This window comes from Neopelma chrysocephalum, unplaced genomic scaffold (assembly GCF_003984885.1).
Source record: "Neopelma chrysocephalum unplaced genomic scaffold, ASM398488v2 Primary Assembly neopelma1_102, whole genome shotgun sequence".
In the NCBI taxonomy this organism is placed as follows: domain Eukaryota; kingdom Metazoa; phylum Chordata; class Aves; order Passeriformes; family Pipridae; genus Neopelma; species Neopelma chrysocephalum.
This window is the reverse complement of record NW_020897765.1, coordinates 1,683,898-1,701,342: the sequence shown is the minus strand read 5'-3', so window position 1 is coordinate 1,701,342 and position 17,445 is coordinate 1,683,898. Positions and strand designations below refer to the sequence as shown.

At 38.3% G+C, this 17,445-nt stretch overlaps 1 protein-coding gene across 6 annotated transcripts in view; it reads left to right on the top strand.

Moving 5' to 3' along the window:
* Positions 1–328: 328 nt before the first annotated feature.
* The window catches only part of ARMC3 (armadillo repeat containing 3), a 60,201-nt gene continuing 43,084 nt past the window's right edge, over positions 329–17,445 (top strand). For 2 of the 6 annotated variants that reach the window (XM_027695615.1, XM_027695620.1), the window contains exons 1-3: positions 413–604; positions 6,322–6,365; positions 11,151–11,199. In XM_027695615.1, the coding sequence (XP_027551416.1) occupies positions 11,152–11,199 (48 nt within the window). In that variant the 5' untranslated portion in view covers positions 413–604; positions 6,322–6,365; position 11,151. The other 4 variants (XM_027695619.1, XM_027695618.1, XM_027695616.1 and 1 more) reach the window with 4 other exon arrangements.

The following is a 17,445-nucleotide window of genomic DNA, read 5'->3' as shown; positions in this document are numbered from 1 at the left end:
GGGCCCATCAGCATTAACCACTTAAAAGTTTCCCTCAAAGAGGTGTCACCACCACTTCGGAGTCGGGATAAACTGTGAAGAAATGGATTATATGCAAGTGTCACGGCGAAATCGTTCCCCGAGGACTTCTGGGAATTCACATTAAACGAGCAACGCTTGAAGCCGTTGCCCAGGGACAACTGGGAAAGGGGGGGGGGGGAAGGCGGCGCGGGGGCGGCGGGCTCAGGCTCCCTCAGGCTCTCTCAGGCGGGCCCTGCCCGGGCCGCCGCCGTCTCCCGGCAACCGGCGGAACAGCGGCGCGGGCGGCGCAGCGCGATCGCCCCCGGGCGGCGCGGGGAGCCCGGGCAGGGCGGGCGCTCCGGCCCCGCCGCTGCGGATCTCGGGGGTCTCTGGCGCTGACGGGAGGTGGGCGAAGGGCGCAGGCACCGCGAGGGCGGAGGGGCTGAGGTGCTGAAATCACCGTATGCGGCCTCAGGTGGCGGCGTCGGCGTGGGGCGGGAGGTGTGTTATAGCGGCCGGTGCCCTCGGGCCGTGCCCGGCGGGTCTGGCTCCCCGGCGCTGGTCAGTGAGCTGAGGGCCACGTGTCTGTAGACCTTCAGAAATAGTAAGTTCAAGCTTAAAAAGCATCATTATTTTATGTTAGTAGCGTCTTTCCATTACCTGAAGGGAACTTGCAGGAAAGGTGGGTCAAGACTATTTGCAAGTGCGTATAGCAACAGGACAAGAGGGAATGGGTTCAAATTGAAAAAGACTAGGTGTAGACTGGATATTAGGAAAAGATTCTTTACTGTGAGGGTGGTGAGGCACTGTAGCAGGTTGCCCAGAGAAGTTGTGGATGCCCCATCTCTCGAAGTGTTCAAGACCAGGCTCTGGATGGGGCTTTGAGCAACCTGGTCCACTGGAAGGTGTCCCTGCCCATGGCAGGGGGGTTGGAACGAGATGATCTTTTCGGTCACTTCCAACCCAAACCGCTCTATGATTCTATGATTTTTAAAGGCATACATTGAAGCTTTCTCCAGCCACAACCAAAAAACCCTAAAAACTTACAGTCGCCTTGATAAGGGCATAATATATGCCTTTAAGAAAAGTAGTGACAATGGCAAGATTTATATTAAAATTGTGAGGTTTAATAACAATTGCAGTATATTGGCATGAACATAAATAAAATTTAAAACCAGATGGTACATATCCTACACTGGGGGATCCTGACACTATTTCATACTAGAAACTGGGAGTTTAGGAATTGGTGGCAGCAAAGGTAGGGAAAGACATGGGTGAACACGTTAAGCAGAGGATAACTATGACCAGTATTTTTATGTGTGAACTGGGAAGCAAGAAACTGCAGTGGACCTGCCCTAAGAAAACTTAAATGATAGAGTTTAAAAAAATATTTTTAAAATGTGGATAGGTAAGAATAGTTCACTTCAGGTGAGACATGTAGAATTTTTGTGGCAGGAACATGAAAGGTATGGAACTTAAAATTGTATGGATGATAGATGAGAAGAAAAATAATTGAATACAAAAGTTTTCTCCTAAAGAACACTAACACGTGATCAGGCTATTAGGGTGAAAATCTTACCTGATTTATTGGTATTTCAAAGGTTTTAGGACATCTTTAGACAGGAATCGCAAAACAAAGTATGAATTTGTTGTAGAGAAGCATCATCTTTTATAATCTTATTGCTAATCTGAAATTATAATCTATATGAGATAATCTGATATTTTGTATGCATATAAACACATGCTTTCTATTGTTTATTGACTGATAGCAAGCTTACTTCACATTTGTTGTTGGAGGCAACAATTCCTTTTTTAATTTTTTTTAATTTCCTTTCATTTTTGTGATTTTTATCATGTTGCCATTTTCTGATTTTTCTAATATTCCTGTAACACAGTGAATGCCAAGATGGGCTTATATATCCTTTAGCACCACTTTGGTGCTACCTGTATTTTTGTCCTAAATTGTAATAGATTTTTTTAAAAATTTTTTTTTTAACTGTTAACATAATAAAGCCTGGTAAACAAGCATTTAAAATTAAATTATAGGACTACCCTTGCAGATATAACCCTTAAAATCATGAATGTGATAGCAACACAGCTGAGGTGTATCCAGTGCTGACAAAGAAGTAAGAGTACAGTTTTGTCCAAGACAGGAGAAGCTTCATCGGGGATGCTGTGTTCAGCTGAGGTCATCCATGTTTTCAAGAGGTTGACTTAAAAGGGCTTATGAGAATGGTGTGGGAGATGAAGAATCATTTTTTGGAGGAAATTAGAAGAATTCTTTAAGCTAACAAAATGAGTGGGGACAGGTTTGTTATCTTCAGATAGAGGAGGGGCATGATCACGGCTGCAGCGCCTCTCCTGTGCAGACAGGCTGAGAGAGATAGGTGGTGTTTTTCAGCCTGGAGAAGAGACAGCTCTGGGGAGACATTATAGCACCTTCCAGTACCTAAAAGGGGCCCACAAGAAAGCTTGAGAGAGGCTGTTTGCAAGGGTGTGTGGGGATAGGACAAGGGGGAATGACTTTAAACTGAAAGTAGGTTTGAATTAGACAGTTACTCAGAGAGTGGTGAGGCACTGGAACAGGTTGCCCAGAGAAGTTGTGGATCCATCCCTGGAAGTGTTCAAGGCCAGGTTGGATGGAGCTTTGAGCAACATGGTCTAGTTGAAGGTGTCCCTGCCCACAGCAGGGGGCTTGGAACTGCATGATCTTTAAGGCCCCTTCCAACCCAAACTGTTCTATGATTCTAAATATATTCTGATTCTCTATATGTAAATATATATGGAATTTATATAATATACTATATAGTATGTATAGAATATGGTAAATATATATTGTCTAGTATAAATATTTACTGTATATTTCATTCATGCCAGCAAATAAAGTAACTGACAGATGTTCAGACATGACACAAATACAGTAAACTGTAGACAAAAAATTAAAAAATGGTCCCTGACCTTGAGCTATCGGCTTGCGGGACAACTTTTTAACAGGAGAGGTGGAAACAAAGTTATCTAGCAGTTTTTATGATACAGTGTGATAGGTATCTGGTGGGATTAAAGTGATGCAGTGGCTGGGATGGCGGAGGGGCATGAATCTGATCATTCAGAATGTCCCTTTCACCAAATGTCCCTGTGAAACTGCCAAGAGAAGGCATTCATTTTAAGACATGTAGACTGGCACAGCTGGCTAAAAACTTAGGAGCGTCTTCAATTTTTTTACTAGTCTTTCTTCCTAAGTCAGACCATCTTTACCTCTTGTATGAGAAGTATCCTGCTATTATTGCTCAGATAGTGGTTGTGTAACTACTGTATCTCATTTGTTTTAGGTCAGTTTTTCTTTAGTCTCTTTTTCATGGGATGAGGGATTTCACTATGTGTCTCAGTCAGACATTCAAAATCACACATACTTTCTAACAATCACCTTCATTCAGGTTATAACAGCTTGGATTTTCCAGAGGTACATCTTAGGTCTCATGTTATTTAATATGTGACCAATAACATAGCAAAATCAAAATTTTCTGGTGAGATAAAATAATTTTGTTATGACTAAAGAAGACTGCTAGAAGCTTCTGAGAGCTCTTCTGCAGTTAGGTGAACTGGTAACGCCATGACAGATAAAACTAATTGTTGATGAAAGCAGTGTAATTTATAATGTCAGGAATACTTAGAGCACTATATTCTCTTCAGTAGTGAACCTAAATTAATTGTGATCAGCTGGAAAAATGACCTGTTTACTGTATGTGGATAGCTTAGTGAAAATCTTCACTGAGGAAATTGGGTAAAAATAAATATCCCAAAAGTTATGAAGTCACTCAAATAAGTCAGTAGTGTTCTAGAATTGATTTAGGTATTTTAGGTTGGGTATATCATATCTGAAAAAGATTTAACAGTCACAGAGGGACTCTGAGACAAGAAATATAAATATCTGGAAAAGCTATATAGAAAAATAATTAAGGTGGCTTAGAAAGGTGATAAATCAGAATGTACAGTGAGTTATAAAAGAAGTAAAAAAGATCAAGTCAGGGCACCTCTTGCCTAAAGTTGTAATACAAGAACGAGGGGTTATTGTGTTGAATTGAATAACACATTTAAACTATTTACGTATTTTTTAAATCTAAGGCGTAGTTCCTTGTATGGTGCCCTTGACAATTGGACCTGTGAAAGAAGAGTGAAAGGATTAAGTGTTCATGTGGGCAGTAAAAATAGCTACTATTGTTAGGAAGAACATAAAAAATTTAGGAAATCTAAACCTTGCTACTTTAGGGAAATAGAAACCCTGTAACAAATGGAGGAAATCTGACTTTTGGGATAGTTTCAAGCAATTATCAGCAGCATTTGGCTGTTGCCATTCTGGAGGCTATATACTGATCATCCATGGAAGACTTCTTATTCATTGAAGGAGCTTTCTTGTGCTGAGACCTGTTAGTTATTCTGTGATTTGGAAAGAATGCTATCATGTCCTTTAATTCCTATTAATTGTTTTTATGAACAATCATACATCATCTTTTACACTGTACAAATTGGAAAATACATTCTGCCTCTACAGTTTAGGATTTCAACGTGATTGGAACACTCCTGACTTAGTGCACCTCTTGCTGGGTGTACCACGCTGTTCAGTTTCAGAAAACAGTGAACTATAGCCCTTGGGCAGTATGAAAAAACTATCTATCAATCTGAGGCTGTACATGACTCATGAGTCAAATTTTTTTATGCAAATTTAGCATATTTTCACAGCATTGGATTGTAGAATCAAATAGCTGAGAAGCTTGGCTTTTGTTAAAAACCTTAGCATCTATCCTTGGGCTTTTGAAAGTAACACTCAGCTGAATGTTAATGTCATATCAGAATGCAAATAAGAAGTGTAATTGTATCTTAAAAGTTCTGAGATTTTAAATAAGTAATTGTATTATTTTTTAACTTGCCTAAAATCACCACCTTTTCTCTCTCATAGCTATTTTCTCAACCTGGCATCTAACTACAAATTTATTTTGGTTTTAATATTTTGTCTGCAGGGTACTCCACTCTGCATCTCTCAGTATTTTTAATGATTCTTTCATTTTGTGCGTGTTTAATCTGTAAATGCATAGAACATTGGAAAAAATTGGAATCTTTAAAGGAACTCTCAGAATGATCAGAGTACATTTAGTCTTTTTTTTTTTCTGCAATGGGATGAACTTTGTCCAGTTGAATCAAAATATTGTCTTGTATCTAGGATCACACTCTAGGTAAGTTTGGTTAGTTAACATCTCTTGCATGGTAGCTAAATCTTGACCTAATCCTCACAGCATCATAGAATGAGTCAAGTTGGAATTGACCACAGTGGGTCATCTGGTCCAACCTCCCTGCTCAAGCAGGGTCATCCCAGAGCACATTGCACAGGATTGTGTACAGATGGTTCTTTAATCTCTCCAGTGAAGAGCAGTCCGCAATGTCTCTGGGCAATCTGTTCCAGTGTGTGGTCACCTCCACAGTAAAGAAGTTCTTCCTCATGTTCAGGTGGAACTTCCTGATCATTTTTTGCCTAATACACACACTGGACAAATTCAAAGGTCTTGACTTAATTGGTCTCTCATGTAATGTATTAGTTTCATATGCCATATATATATATATATTCAGGAACTGAATATTGAATTGGATTTGCTATCTCTTTTTAACTCTCTTCTTCTATGAAGCCAAGTTTTTTAGTAGTGTTTTAATGCTTTCACTGTCATTACAACATGGCAAAGAGAGTCTGTTGATCCATACTTAAGGAGTTGGACAGAAAAAAGGTGGAAGAAGAATGTGGGAGAAAAAAAGGAGTTTCAAAATTATTCCACATTGTTCTCTTAATTAAGACAGAGCTATCTGAGAATGATGATGAGTATATTTAAGATGGCATAAAAAGGATATACTAGTTTATGGACTCAAAAAAGGAGTGAGATTGTCTGCTGATGATATGATTATCTCTTGATTACATTGGAAGGCAGCAGAACTAAAGTGTCCATACAGAAATCAATTGAAATAATCAATGACAGTGACCAATTTATAAGGCAATTTCCACTGTTATCACAAAAAAAAATAGTTTCTATGAGAAAAAACTAAACAGTCAAACTTCAATTGAACTAGCTCAACTAAATTGATATGTAATTATTACTCAGAAGGCAAAAAGAATCTCGTGCATCATTTTTGTAAAGAACCTGAAAATCGTGGCCAAGTTGTAGTAACACAGGTTCAGATTGTCTTAAAGCATAGGACAGTTAATCTGAAAAGTGGATCATGTAATAAATAACTTGTTAGAAACTATTCTTAAATCCTTCTCTTTGCACTGCTTTTCCACAGGGGTAATTGCTCTCAGAAGAGACCTTTGATTCCTTGACTAAGAGGTAAGTTCCACAGCTGGCTGTACCTTTGACCTATTCCTGTTCTTTGTCTCAGGTCTCACAGTATGTGCAGAGTTCTAGGTTTTTGTGTGTTATTTAAGGATTTAAAACAGAAAGAAGCAAATGGAACAGGTAGTGCCTTCTAAATGCATTGTCTGACTTAAAACCACGATGTATTATGGTCTTGAAGTGTATGCAACAGGACTCTGATAGTATAGATATATACTCCGTACTGTAAAGGAAGATTATAAGGTTTCAGTATTTCAAACAGAAAAACAACCAGAAGACTTTCCTCATATTTCAAAGTGTGGTTTATAGATTCTTTTCTTGTTGAAGCTCACTTGCTAGCCATCATCTTGTGTTTAAAAAAAAAAAGTGTAGTGGCTAGATATAAGTGCGTATCTCAGATTTGAATCTAAGAAACTATTCACACTGAGCAGAGAGGTTCTTAGAGCAAGACAGTAAAATGAAGTAAGTACAGGGATCATGGCCATAATTATCTTACGATCTAGTACTTGGAATCTGCTCCTCTAAGCAGGCATCTGCAGCAGCTCTCAAAAACTAAATAAATTTTCCTTATTTTATTTGACATGATAGAGATGCCAGTTCCTGATATAATAGTCAAGAGGTTAGAGGGTTCCTCTTCTGAACTAAAAAATCTGTATTTGTGAACTTCCTCAAAATCCTTTTCCACTTACAGGCAAAATGTTCTGGTTATAGAGATGTTACTGGAGATGAGACTGTTCCTTCAACCACTTTAAGAAAGACAAGGTGGCTGTGTTTTCGGGTATGTCTAGTTCTGCTAATGTTCAGTCTGCTGCAGTAGTATCTGTTAGATCTAGCCTGGCATGTGGATTTATGTGGAGAAACGGGGTAATAAGCTTAGCTCACACATTTCAGATGTCAGTATAAATGTAAATATATGAACCAACAACTCTAGACTTTGGTTTTGGTCCAAGAAAAAAGTAGTTATTTTTAAGGTGCAGTTCCATTTTAGATACCTACTTAGGATGAATCTGCCATAAGAGGTATTGAATATGTTGACTAGATCTCCATCAGTTATCGAGGACAGTGACTAACTTTAGTACTGATGCCTAATATAGTTTAGTGGACACTACTAATAGTTTACGAATACTGGTTCAACCTAAGATACGCTGGAGTAGGTCTGGTCCTGTGGGAAAGCTGGAGGAGGTCCTAATGAAGTTTAGAGTGAGACAGGGAAGTACCTGCTGAGCTTAGGCATTGAGAATAGCCAGAGCTGAGGGAGAGTGTTGAGGATTGTGGGTTTAGAATGAGGATTTAGATAAACGTAATGACTGTCCTGCTGGCTGAGAGAAAACACCCGATTAGACCACTGCACTGAAAATGGGTTGGAGGGAAGTAAAGCAGGCTAGTTTATCTGTCATTGATGGCAATAAATTCCAGCTGAAGGACAGGAAGTAGCATAGAATGATAACTTCATAGATTGCTTGACTATGCATTGCCTGCATCTGTTAGGTCAAGTACTGTCTAGTACTTTATTACTTCTAGCTCTACATGATTTAAAACAATCAACTCTTTAATCTCAAAAAACATATGTGGAAAAAGTATGATTCTATGATTCTAGAAACGTGCAAGACACGAAGTAGAGGATATTACTCAAATGAGAATATTCTTTATTTTGTCTTTAAGATTTAGAAATATAGAATTGGTTAGGTTGGAAAAAATCTTTAAGATAATTGACTCCAACTCTTAACCTAATTCTGCCACGCCCACCACTAAAACATGTCCCTAAGCATCACATCTACGTGTTTTTTAAATACCTCCAGGGTTGGTGACTGAAACTCTTCCCTGGGCAGCCTGTTCCAATGCTTGACAACCCTTTTGGTGAAGATTTTTTTCCTAATATCCCATCTAAATCACCCTTGGTATTTCCTCTTGTCCTATTGCTTGTTACCTGGAAGAAGAGACCAACCCCCAACTCACTACACCCTCCTTTCAGGTAGTTGTAGAGAGCAATAAGGTCTCCCTTGATCCTCCTCTTCTTCAGTGTAAACAACCCCAGCTCCCTCAGCTGCTTCTCATCAGACTTGTGCTCCAGACTCTTCACCAGCTTCATTTCCCTTCTTAGGACACGCTCCAGCACCTCAGTGTCCTTCTTGTAGTGAGGGGCCAAAAACTGAACCCAGGATTCAGGGTGCAGCTTCAGCAGTGCCCAGTGCAGGGGCACAATCGTTTCCCTGGTCCTGCTTGCCCCACTATTGCTGATACAGGCCAGGATGCCACTGGCCTTCTTGGCCACCTGAGCACTGCTGGCTCATGTTCAGCTGCTGTTGACCAGCACCCCCAGGTGCTTTTCTGCTGGGCAGCTTTCCAGCCACTCTTCCCCCAGCCTGTAGAGTTGCACAGGGTTGTTGTGACGCAAGGGCAGGACCTTGGCCTTGTTGAACCTCCTACCACTGGCCTCTTCCCATAATCCAGCCTGTCCCAATCCCTCTGCAGAGCCTTTCTACCTTCCAGTAGATCAACAGTCCCACCCAACTTGGTGTATGCGTGCTGTAAGCCTACTGAGAGAAAGACAACATGCAGCTATCGTGGACAGAAAGGGATTTGAATAAAGAAGTTCTTTTATCATTCAGTAGCCTTTCAATACCTGTACACATTGATTGTCTGTGATAATGAAAATTAAATGCAGAAGACATATTTTTAATTATCAGTAAGCCAAAGAATTCCAAGTACATCATTCCCTCAAGTTAGAGAGTGATCACTGAATACCGAGATCTTTATGGGAACAAAAATCATACCAACATTTGATGGCAGAATGCATTGAAATCCAGACTAGTACCTGCTGCAAAGAAACAGATTGAGGGGCATAACCCACAGTATAGTAGTTGTGCTGGTCTCTCTGCTTATTGCTACAGGTCATATTGCTTTTTTAAAGTTAAAGGAACTAAATATTCTGAAACTAAGAAAAATGTAAAAGTTTCTTTAAAATATGCTCAGAAGTTGGATGTATTTATACAGAGTGAAGAAGTACTTGCAATTAAATGCTTTAGTTATTCTTGGTCTTGAAATATTTATAATTTGAATCTGAGAACATTAATTATACAACATTATAAATACTTTTACATTAATTAACTTTTAAAATTGTTTGGTTTAAACCTAATTAAACTCATTCAGAATTAAAATTGCCTCATGACTTTAGCTTAATTTATACCTGAAATGAATCGAGCTGAACTGAATAATTCTAAATAAGAGTCCATATCTCCATACCAGGATTTAGCACAATTTAAATAACCCAGATTTCCTGAATGTCCTTGTAAATCTGATTCTTCTATGTGTGCAGGATTCTTACTTTCTACAGTGACTGCATAAATCACAAGATAGTATCTCCATCATGTTTGTTGAATATACTGTCAGTAATTTGTCCTTATGCTTTTTCTTATGTAAGTTAATTTGTCTCTAGCCAAAGCTGCATTTTCTGACACACTGAATTTGTGTGTGTGTGTGTTCATATGTGTGCATGTACAGATGCACAAGGGTAAAGCAGATTGGAGCTGAAGAATCTTTGATTGTGTGGGTCTTCCTCTCCAAACTGTAATTAGTGACCTGCCTTTGAAGTTTTAAATTTCAGATCCATTTTTAGGATGTGATTATGAACTGGTTTCACTACTGCTGTGTTACAGTTTATTTGTAGAGACCACTAGAGGAACAATACCTGGAAAAAAATCAGAGGATTCAAGAAGAGCTCTAAATTTTTGTTGAACACAACAAACAATAGCCTTGACTTTTGTGACCAGCCAGGCTACAGCTCATATTGCAATAAAAAATAATCTTTTATACCACAGGGAGCCTGTCAGGATAGTCCTGGCTGAGGGTGAATGTGTGGTTTTACTTTGAAAACTAACGGAGGAGTTAACAAGGGGTGCTAACAGTGCACATTTCACTTTTACGCAGTGTTAAAACAAACTGAAGTTTGGCATAACTTGGGTTATGTTCTATGCATAGTTAGTGCTAGTGGCTCATGTTGCCCTTTACTTTTGCCTGTACCTTAACTGGAAGGCTCTCCTGAAGTTTTTGAAGCCACGCAAAATTAGGTCCACATGAGGTATTACATCCATATGCTTCAGAAGCTACTATTAGATGCAGTTGAGGAGGTCTTCCTGGTTCATGCGCACATGTGCTAATCCCCCCCCCCCCCAAAAAAAAGGCAGAAGACAGAAGCTGGACTTGGTGAAAATAGATGTAACTTTTTTAAATCAGTGAAATTTGTACTGTAAAGAACTTTCTTAATAGCTGCAGATCTGATTTTTGTCTTTTGTGAAATATTAACAGAGAATTCAAATTGTATTTGAGCCATGTTTTTGGAGTAGAACTTATTTGTACATTCTGCATTTGTATAGAATGTTTGCTAACACAGAATGTGTAGACAAACATGGGGAAATACCCTAAAAGGACTTTCAAGTTGATATATGATTTATAGATGCAAATAAAACTAACTTAGAGAAAAGGATGTTCTGTGTATTTGTACCACATTACAACTTGAGCCTGTGATGTCTCAAACCTTTCTTTTGAGCTATGTATTTTGTTGACAGATGTATTTTACCAAATGTGTTCAAGCGTTAGAAAAAGGGACAACTTTTTGTATAGAAATTACTATGTCAAAGAAATCTTCAGACTAATTAGGTGGCATCAAATGAATGAGAAAGTCTGTCTTAGAAGCTTTTCTAAATCAATGGTAGACTGGTTCCTAAAACACAGAAGGGAATTTGTTCGTCTGCTTTTATTTGTTTGTTTGTTTGTTTTTAGAATGGGTAAAAAAGTAAAGAAGGAAGCAGAGCCTCCACCCAAGGATGTGGTAAGTTTATAAACTGCTATGTGCTATAAAATAAACATTACACAGTTACAGGCCCAGCTCTACAGTCCTTACGTAGTTCCTTATTCTCCTAACTTACCCACATTATTCTAAAAATGGCTTTTAAAGATGACTCTGTTTCTGCTTTTCTTGGACAGCATACAAACCAGAGTGACTGGGCATGTGTAGTTCTTTGTAGAGATTGTTGTCTTTGGCAGGCTCTGCAAACAGTAATGTATGAAACAATCCAGGCTTCTTTTTATTTAAGAACTGTGTTAGCTTTCTCTTTGTGAAAATCAAAGGAGAGAGGAGAAGAGCGACCTGAAATCTGCCTGTCTTTTCAACTGTGGAGACATTCTCTTTCTTTAAGGGTGAAAGAGTTAAGAGCCTAGATGGATCTGCAGTTTTATACAAATACAAAATTTGACAGATATTTTGAATGCTAGTATTACATACTCTGGATCTTTTGCAAAGATACACAGTCTTTTTGGTATCACTGGAAGTACAAGAGCTGAAGCTAAATATAGAATCATGGTGATAATGTGACTTTTTTTCAAAAGGTGGAGGTTAAGGGTCTGACACTAGCACACTTTTCAAGGGTTTCTATAAATTCAGAAGGTACGAAGAAACCCCCAAAAAGATAGATATGCAAAATACAGGAAATTTTAAAGCTTAAATGTTTTATTCAGAAAGAGGAAATACAGAAACATTGAAAATAGTATAATATAAATTCTGTGCCAGATAATAACCAAATTAATGAAAATAGGGACCTCAATGAGTTCCACAGAGGAACATGAAACTAAATGCAAAGTTCAGTACACTGTTTTAAAAAAACAATGGGTTTGTCTGTAAAGAGTGGTAGTACTACAAGAGCTTTTTCAAAGCTCATAGATCATAGACAAATTGATTAGCAAATACTACATTACAATTTCAAAATTAAATAAGCATAAATAATTTTGACTAAGACAGCAATATCCAATAGCCATGATGTTGCTGAGGCATAGGAATTGATACCAGGTTTGACCCAACTGTTATGTGGAAAGGTGAATATTACAAATGTAATTCATAAGCTCCAATCAATAATAAATCCTTATGAAAAGAGATGACATAAAACTTCAACATAATCTGGGTCTGTATAAAAAAAACAGGAGGAGTCACAAAGACAGCGACTGTGGATAAGACTAATTAAAACAGGCCTGAAGAGTAAAACTAAGTATCTTTGGAGTCTAAGAAAAAAATTCGAAAGGCATGACAGTACATTTAAGCCATACAGATAAGCTAGAGTAATAAAAGTTGACTTTTTCAGTAAATAGCTAAAATCAGTAGATGCAGCACTACAATTTCTGTATCCAAAACATACCATTAGATTTTCTGGAGAAAACTGTGATATAGCCTAGTAGGTACTACAATAGGCTGTGAATAATATTAGAAAAGATATTCAATAATTGAAAAAATCCAACTTAGAGAAAAAGTTGATAAAACTATGAAAAAGGAAAGAACTGGAAAGAGTGAATTCCAGATGGCATCTAAAGCTTTTGGCTAAGTTTTTCCCCTTATTATACTTCAGGTTAGCATATCTGTTCTATCAGTCCTAGCAGGAGAAAAAAACCTGAATGTTGCATAGCAAAACAGTATTAAACATGAAAATAGATAATTGATTAATTGTAACTATCAACCAAGAAAATCTTATAGCTATGAGAATGTTGTTAATAATGATTGTGTAAAATCAAATCTCAAAACTTTAAATTTCACCTGGATATTTCAGGTGGCAGGAAATAGATGCAGACAAAATAAAAAGACGTATTAGCCATTATCTTCTGATTGATAATCTGTTTATGAAAATGTCAAGTCCAAGAAAAGAAGCCTTGCGATAATGTAGACAGGCTTATAAAGAGGGCCTTTGTGCACGTGGAATGCTCTGAGAATATATGGTACTGCAGATGACCACTAATTTTTTATAGATTTCTAGGAACAGGTGGGAAACACATCTCTTAGCCTAGCCTCTGCTTATATGTTTTAGAAAATGTTCCTGCGGATTCTGTTTTCACAGCCTTGCATAATTTGTCTTTTACTATTCTCTGTTATGAGAATTGGTCTCCTACAGGAAAAATATTACTTTGAACCTCTATCTCTATATGAATGACCTAAGTCAGTAATTCAGGCAGATAAAATACTTGACACAGATTGATAGGAACTTTTCATATGATATCTACATTAAGTTTGGTCCAGACAATATCACTATTTGATCATCAGCTAGGGCACAGACATTGAAAGGAGACCTAAGATTACCACTAGAGAAAATACTGAGGCGCTGTCACTTAAAGAAAGCTATAGATACCTGAGTATTTTTGAAAATAGCTTCATTCACAACTCTGATGTTAACAAAAGGTGGAATGTATGAAGCGACACAGTCAGCTCCTGAAATTGTCTCTACAGAAACCCCTTCTTTTGATTAATGCCTAAATATTAATTTGACTTGACTTTAGTAAGGCTTTCAATACTGTCTCAGAACATCCTCATAGGCAAGCTGGTGAAGTCCTGACAAGAGAGACAGACAGTGTAAATGAATTGAAAAGTAGCTGAACTGACAGGCTCAAAGCATTGCAGCATGGGGTCCTGTTGGAGGTCAGGCACTCTTGTTGTGCTCCAGGGGTTGATCCTGGGACTGATACTGTTTAACCTCTTCATTAGTGACCTGAATGATGGGACAGAGTGCACCCTCAGCAAGTTTGCAGGTGATACAAAATCGAGAGGAGTGATAGACAGACCAGATGGTTGTACAGCCGTTCAGAGGGACCTCAACAGAGAAATGGGAAATTGGGAATTTAATTAAGTTCAGTAGAGGGAAATGCCAAATCCTGCACCTGGGGGAAGAATATCCGGTACAGTCTGGGGATGACCAGCTGGAAAGCAGCTTTACAGGAAAGGACCTGGTGATTCTGTTCTTGGTTCTGTGGTACAAGTGAGACAAAGCCTTACTGGAACAAATCTGCCAAAGTCTTGGAGCATTTGTCATTTGACATTTGGGACTGTTCAGTCTTGAGAGAAGGCTTGGAGAGAGGGTCTTGGCAGTGTCACCTGACAGGAAGAAGTAAAGAAATCAAGCCAGGCTCTTCTCAGTGGTGCCCAGCAGAAAGATGAGAGGCTATGGAAACAAACATAAATACAGAAGGTTCCATTGAAGCATAAGAAAAAAACACCCTCTTTTACTGTAAGAATGATGGGACGTGGCACAGGTTGTCCAGAGAGCTTGTGGAGTCTCCATCTTTGGAGACACTCAAAATCAGACTGTGTACCAGCCCTGAGCTCCAGCTTTCCCTGCTCTGAACAGGGCAGTTGGATCAGATCAGGTCTCCAGAGGTGCCTTCTAACATCAACTACTTGTGATTCAGTGGAATATCTTGGGTTTATATTGTTAGTACAGGAGATCAGGCAATCACAAAACTGAAACAATTAGCATGTCCAGGTATCTATTAACTCTGTTTTTCTAGGTAAAGGAAAAGAGATTAAGAATATCGAAGATATCAATAGTGCTTCTAAAAATTCTATGAAAGGTGCGATACTAAACCTGACCTTAAATCAAATTTAAGTGATTTTTAAAAAGACAATTACAGCATGATTAAACCATAAAATAATAGCAGATAAATGCATCTTTCATAAGGTGGGATTTACCTTCAAATGGAAAAACAAAAAAACCCTTGCCCTCCCAAATGAGTAGTAGAAGCACAATGTCACCCTGCATCAGAATATTTTGGGAGAGAACTAGCAAAGATACCGAACTAGCAGTAAAGCTTTTCCAAATTTACTAGATGCAAGAAACTTCTTAGAGGGACTTTATTAGGTGATTAAAGTCATGAAGGAAAAGCAAAATTACTTATTTTTTTGTCAAAAGCCAAAGCACCAAAATAAATGTGATAAAATTGCCCAAATAGAAATAAATAGTATTTGCCCAGGTCTTGTGCTAAGTGAAAAATAATTAAAATCTGAAAATGTGGTACTGCTACATGTAGTATTTAATGTAGTAGAAAAATGAAGAGTAGAAAATTTCATTTTCAAAAAGAAATACATTAATAATTACAGGAACTTTATCTTCCATGCTGTGTTAATTGGTAGAAGTAGCACACCATCTGTAACGCTGCTGATGCCTTTGAGAAAGCACGCAGGATCACCCTTGAGGAGAAAAGACAACGCAGAAAGAATCGAGCCTTGCAGAATATACCACCTAAGGAGTCTTTCTGCTGTGCCTTTTGCAACCGGACATGCCTGTCTCATATTGACCTTTTTAGCCACCAACGCGCTTGTAACAAACGTGGGTAGAGCCCTTCCCAAATCTTCGTTTGCGAAGCCTAGCCACGAGTGAGTGAGTGAGTGAGTTCTGAAAAAAAACTTCAAACCAAACCCATGGATAAGTATGATAATAATGGAGGAGAGTCAATACTGCTTATGTAAATTTTGATCTCTGAAATCTACTTGAATTCTTTGGAGGAGTCAGTGAGCAAGTGGATAATGGTGTTCAGATTGATACAGTTACTTAGCTTTTTCAAAAGTTTTTAGACTAAGCTTTTCACTCACATAAAGACAAAGAGGTAAAAATAATTTTCTCTCCTAGCCAACAGTGTCGGGTTGTAAAACCAAAAGCAAAGGTGAGAAAAGTTACTGTTCAGGTTTCATAACAGAGAGAGGTTGCCAGTGGAGTGTCATGGAGTTTTGTTCTGCAATCTGTATCATCCAGTCTTTCAGAATTAATGGATGTTTTCATGAAAATGGCAGCCAGTTCCTAAGTAGGAAAAAGTGAGTAGATACAACATTTCAAATTCCAGAAATAAAAGGCAAAACACCATGTCACTAGCAAATGCATTATACATGCACACGTTAAATGCCATTAACAGTTTTGGTGTTTCCATTTCAAAAGGGTACAGCTGAACTGTAGAAAGACAACAGAATGAACTAAGAATGAACTAAGAAAGACAACAGGAACAGAGTGGCTTCTGTATTAGGAAAGATCAAAGGGGGTAGGTTTCTTCATCCCCAGAAGGAATAACTGTGAAGGGGAATATCATAGAAACTTAGAAAATTATGAATATACAGGGAAGGCAAATGGGTGTAATTTATTTCATTGTTTCTTATGGTGAATGAACCGTGGAGGACAAATAAAATTATCAGGTGGTAGTTTTAAAACAAAGAAGAGGCACAGTAATTTATATGACTGTTAAATTGTGGTACTTGTGTCTCAGAATATTAAGGGTGGTTAAAATACAGATGGCTTCAAAAATTATGTACCAGATTTTTTCTTGGACTTTTTGAACATGGAGATAAACTCACTAGGCTCTCCAGTTCTCTAGGTTGCAGAGTGCTGGAATCTGAGGGAATATAAGCAAAGTTTAATAGTCTGCTTGCCCACACCTGTTACTGGCCTTTTGTCAGAGACAGGATGCTGGGCTAGATGGGTCTTTGGTCTGACTGGAAACATATTTTATATTACATTCAATTTCAACTAAATTAAGTTGATGTAAGCAAAAAAACTCACCACCCAAAGTCAAACCCCAAATGCTGTGCAGTTTTTAATGGCTTTGAAGTCAAATGTACACAAAAATCAAAGACATGTAGAAGTTTTTGAATTATAGCTTTCTCTTTCATTTAATTTGCTTTTTTCTTAATACAAACTGAGTGTCGGAAATGTTGCTTATAAACTAGTTAAATTTCTGTGTTTAATTCAAGGTTATTAATTCAGGTATATTATTCTAGCACATAATCTGTCCTGTATGTGCCATTACAGGAAGAATATGCAATGATGTGTGAAGATTTAGAAGCCTTGATTTAAAAAAAAAAAAAAGGTGGAACACTGGCTATGCAGGCATTATGATCAGCAAGAGTCATAATCAGTTCTATGATAGTTTTGATGAACACAGAGCAATCACAGAATCACAGATTGGGTAAGGTTGGAAGGGACCACAGTGGGTCATCTGGTCCAACCTCCTCGCTCAAGAAGGGCCATCCTAGAGCAAATGGCACAGGATTGCATCCAGATGGTTCTTGAATATCTCCGGAGAGGGAGACTTCCCACCCTCTCCAGGCGGTCTGTTCCAGTGCACTCTCACCTGCACAGTAAAGAAGTTCTTTCTCAATCACTGACCTGCTCAGGCCTCTGACTGCTTAAGCATACGTGGGTAGACATTAGATTAATTTCACTCTGCTCATGTGCAAACCTGTCATTAAATCCCAGGAATTTGCATTAAATTGTGGTTTCTA